At 54.3% G+C, this 2,871-nt stretch overlaps 1 gene segment (V, D, J or C); it reads left to right on the forward strand.

Annotated features, from left to right (window-relative positions):
• Positions 1–758: 758 nt before the first annotated feature.
• On the forward strand, positions 759–1,381 carry LOC118997228 (probable non-functional immunoglobulin lambda variable 11-55). The segment is given in 2 exon segments: positions 759–830; positions 906–1,381. Coding segments are annotated over 2 exon segments (507 nt in total).
• Positions 1,382–2,871: the final 1,490 nt, after the last annotated feature.

Below are 2,871 nucleotides of genomic sequence, written 5' to 3' on the forward strand. Positions count from 1 at the left end.
TGTAAGATGCCCATAGTCTTCTCTGTTGACTCCTGTGGGAGACATCAGGGAGCCCTCAGACTCAGGGAATTCTCTGGAGACCCCTCCCACCCTCCTCTGCTGCAGAGTCCCAGGATTCTCCTGTTGCAGTGAGCCAGGCTCTGGCCTGGGCCTCCGTCCCATATCCATTCTGTTCTCTGTTCCCTTCATGTGACCTCACTCCCCAGCAGTCCTCAGGCTCTCCTGGGTGAGGAGTCACATGTGTCTGAATCCCTGATGGTCACACCAGCACTGGACCGCATCGTCCACTGTAAGAATGACTCTTGTCACCTGTACCAATGAATCTTATGTGTTGGAAACACAGGAGCCAAGGGGACAGGTGAAGTCTAGGTGTTGGATCAGCTTGAAAGAAGAGCTGTTTGCCCCAAGAGCAGCAGAGGGCGCCATGAGACCACCTCTGCAAACACAGGAGCTCCTGGCCAGGCAACCCTCCAGGGACAGGAGCCCTCAGAGCTGGGCACTTTGATTCCTGTAGGACAGGGCCCAGTTCAGTCCCCTATAGGTGGCCCTTCTTGTGGTTCCAACCACTACATCCTTCCCAGCCTTACCCAGCGAGAAACTAGAGTGTCAGGCTGGCCTCCAACAGCAAGGGCTCCAGAAGTTGTGGGTGAACCTGGGAAAGAGGCAGGGGATGGGGACTGATTTGCATGAGCAGCCCCTCCTCCATGGAGCCAGCTGGGAGGGGATAAGAGAGGCCTGGGCAGCCCAGCCCCAGCTCTGTGGACTGAGGAGAAGCCTGCTCACCATGGCCTGGGCCCCCATGCTCCTCCTGCTGCTCTGTCACTGCACAGGTAGGGATGGGCCCCAGAGACACACAGCACCTGCATCCTGACCTTCTATTCACTCCCATGTGTCTGTTTCTGCAGGTTCCCTCTCCCAGTCTGTGCTGACTCAGCCGCCCTCTGTGTCTGCATCTCCTGGAGCCACAGCCAGACTCACCTGCACCCTCAGCAGAGACCTCAGTGTTGGTGACAAAAGCATTTACTGGTACCAGCAGAAGCCCGGGAGCGCTCCCCGGTTTTTCCTGTACTACTACTCAGACTCAAGCAAGCAGCTGGGACCTGGGGTTCCCAGTCGTGTCTCCGGATCCAAAGACACCTCAACCAACGCTGCACATTTGGTCATCTCAGGGCTGCAGGCTGAGGACGAGGCCGACTATTACTGTGCTGCATGGGACAGCAGCGGTGATACTTACACGGTGCTCCAGAGTCACGGGGAAGTGAGACAGAAACCTCCCTGTGCTCTTTCTGCCTGTGGGTGTCACTGCTTATCTGTCTGGGACCAAGTCACACTCAGGTGGCCTTTGTTGTCACTTTTTAGTGGGTAACTCTATTCCTAATATCCATGGCTGCACAACTATTTTCTTATTGTCCATAGTTAAAGATTTTATTTTTCCATCGTTAATATCTTTTCAGCCTGCTCATGTCTACATGGGCCTAAATTAGGCCTCAAGGCTGCGTAATCCTACAGGGGCATGATAGACTAGGAAGGAGGGCATTGAACCCACCAGTGCCCACCAGGGTCCAGGCTTAGATCAGAGGCCTGAGTGGGTTGTGGGATTCTGGTGCATCAGGGGTCGAGTGTGTCCCAGGTGCACCTCCCAGGAAAGTGCTGCTGACAGGAAAGAGCGAGTTTACATTCCATCTGCCTGTGCCCACTGTGGCCTGTTTCTGAGATCTCTTCTTTCCTCCTGGGTCTCAGGGGAAGCGGGTTTCTCTGGCTCCAGAGATTCTGAGCTAACAGAATCTCATCCACACTGAAATATGATTGTGTGTGAGCTCTCTGTGCTCACCAGGATGTCAGCAAAAGGCTTCCTCAGGTCCTGCCCAGGTGGCTCGGTTGGGGGGAGCACCATCCTGTGCACCAGAAACTTGCAGGGCTGATTCTGGTCAGGGCACAGACTAGGTTGCAGGTTTGATCACATGAGAGATAATAAATCTGTTATTTCTTCTTCACATTAGTGTCCCTATTCTCTCTTTCTCTCTCTCTCTCCCCCTTCCTCTGTCTCTCAAATCCATAAACACACTCAGGTGAGGATTTACAAAGGAGGCTCCTCCATCACTAATGCAGGATCTGTAATCTCAACCTTTCTCTTCATCCTGTACCCTGTGAGAAGGGTCATGCCCAGATGTCTGTGAAGCTGGACACATGCCGAGTTTGGGGACACTCAGTTGGAGAAGTCACATCTGACACAACATTTGAGTGAGAACCAGAGGTGTGTGGGGGAATTATGTCACACAGCAATGGCTCAGGAGGCCAACTCTTCCTGTCTGGGGACAACCGTGCCCTGTCCTGGAGTCTTTCTCTCTTCACCCTTCTCTCTGCACAGGTGAGCGGCTGAGGGTTCCTGGACACGGCCCCTTGGGGGTACATCCCTGTTCCTGCTTCCCATCCCCTAGGACAGGGTTGGTTATTTGTGTGGCTTTGGATCCTACTTGTGTAAAACAACTCTCTGTAGTGGCTCAAATGTCCCTCTCAGTGTGGCCCACCCTGAGCTGGCCAGGAATGCCATCTTGCCTCCCTCAGGGATCTCACTCTCTCGCGTCTCCAGGTGCCAGGGACACAGGTTTCAGTCCCAGTCCTTTGTCTCCCTGAGCTGCTGCTGGCTCCCTTCTGTCCTGTCTCCTTCCACCACCTCTCACCCACGTCATTATCACAGACACAGCCTCTTGGGGGTGGGGTGCAGTGCTTCTCCAGGAGCAGGACCCCAAATCCATCTAGCTGCCCCTGGCTACGACCACGTCTGCTTCTCATAAGGCCCAGGAGAGTGTGGAAGGGCTATGGATTTGCCCGCTGCTATAAATGTCCCCAATGAAGCCTGATGGGAGCCCT

Source organism: Sturnira hondurensis, unplaced genomic scaffold, assembly GCF_014824575.4.
Source record: "Sturnira hondurensis isolate 20B ecotype Veracruz unplaced genomic scaffold, ASM1482457v3 Scaffold0012754, whole genome shotgun sequence".
Classification (NCBI taxonomy): Eukaryota; Metazoa; Chordata; class Mammalia; order Chiroptera; family Phyllostomidae; genus Sturnira; species Sturnira hondurensis.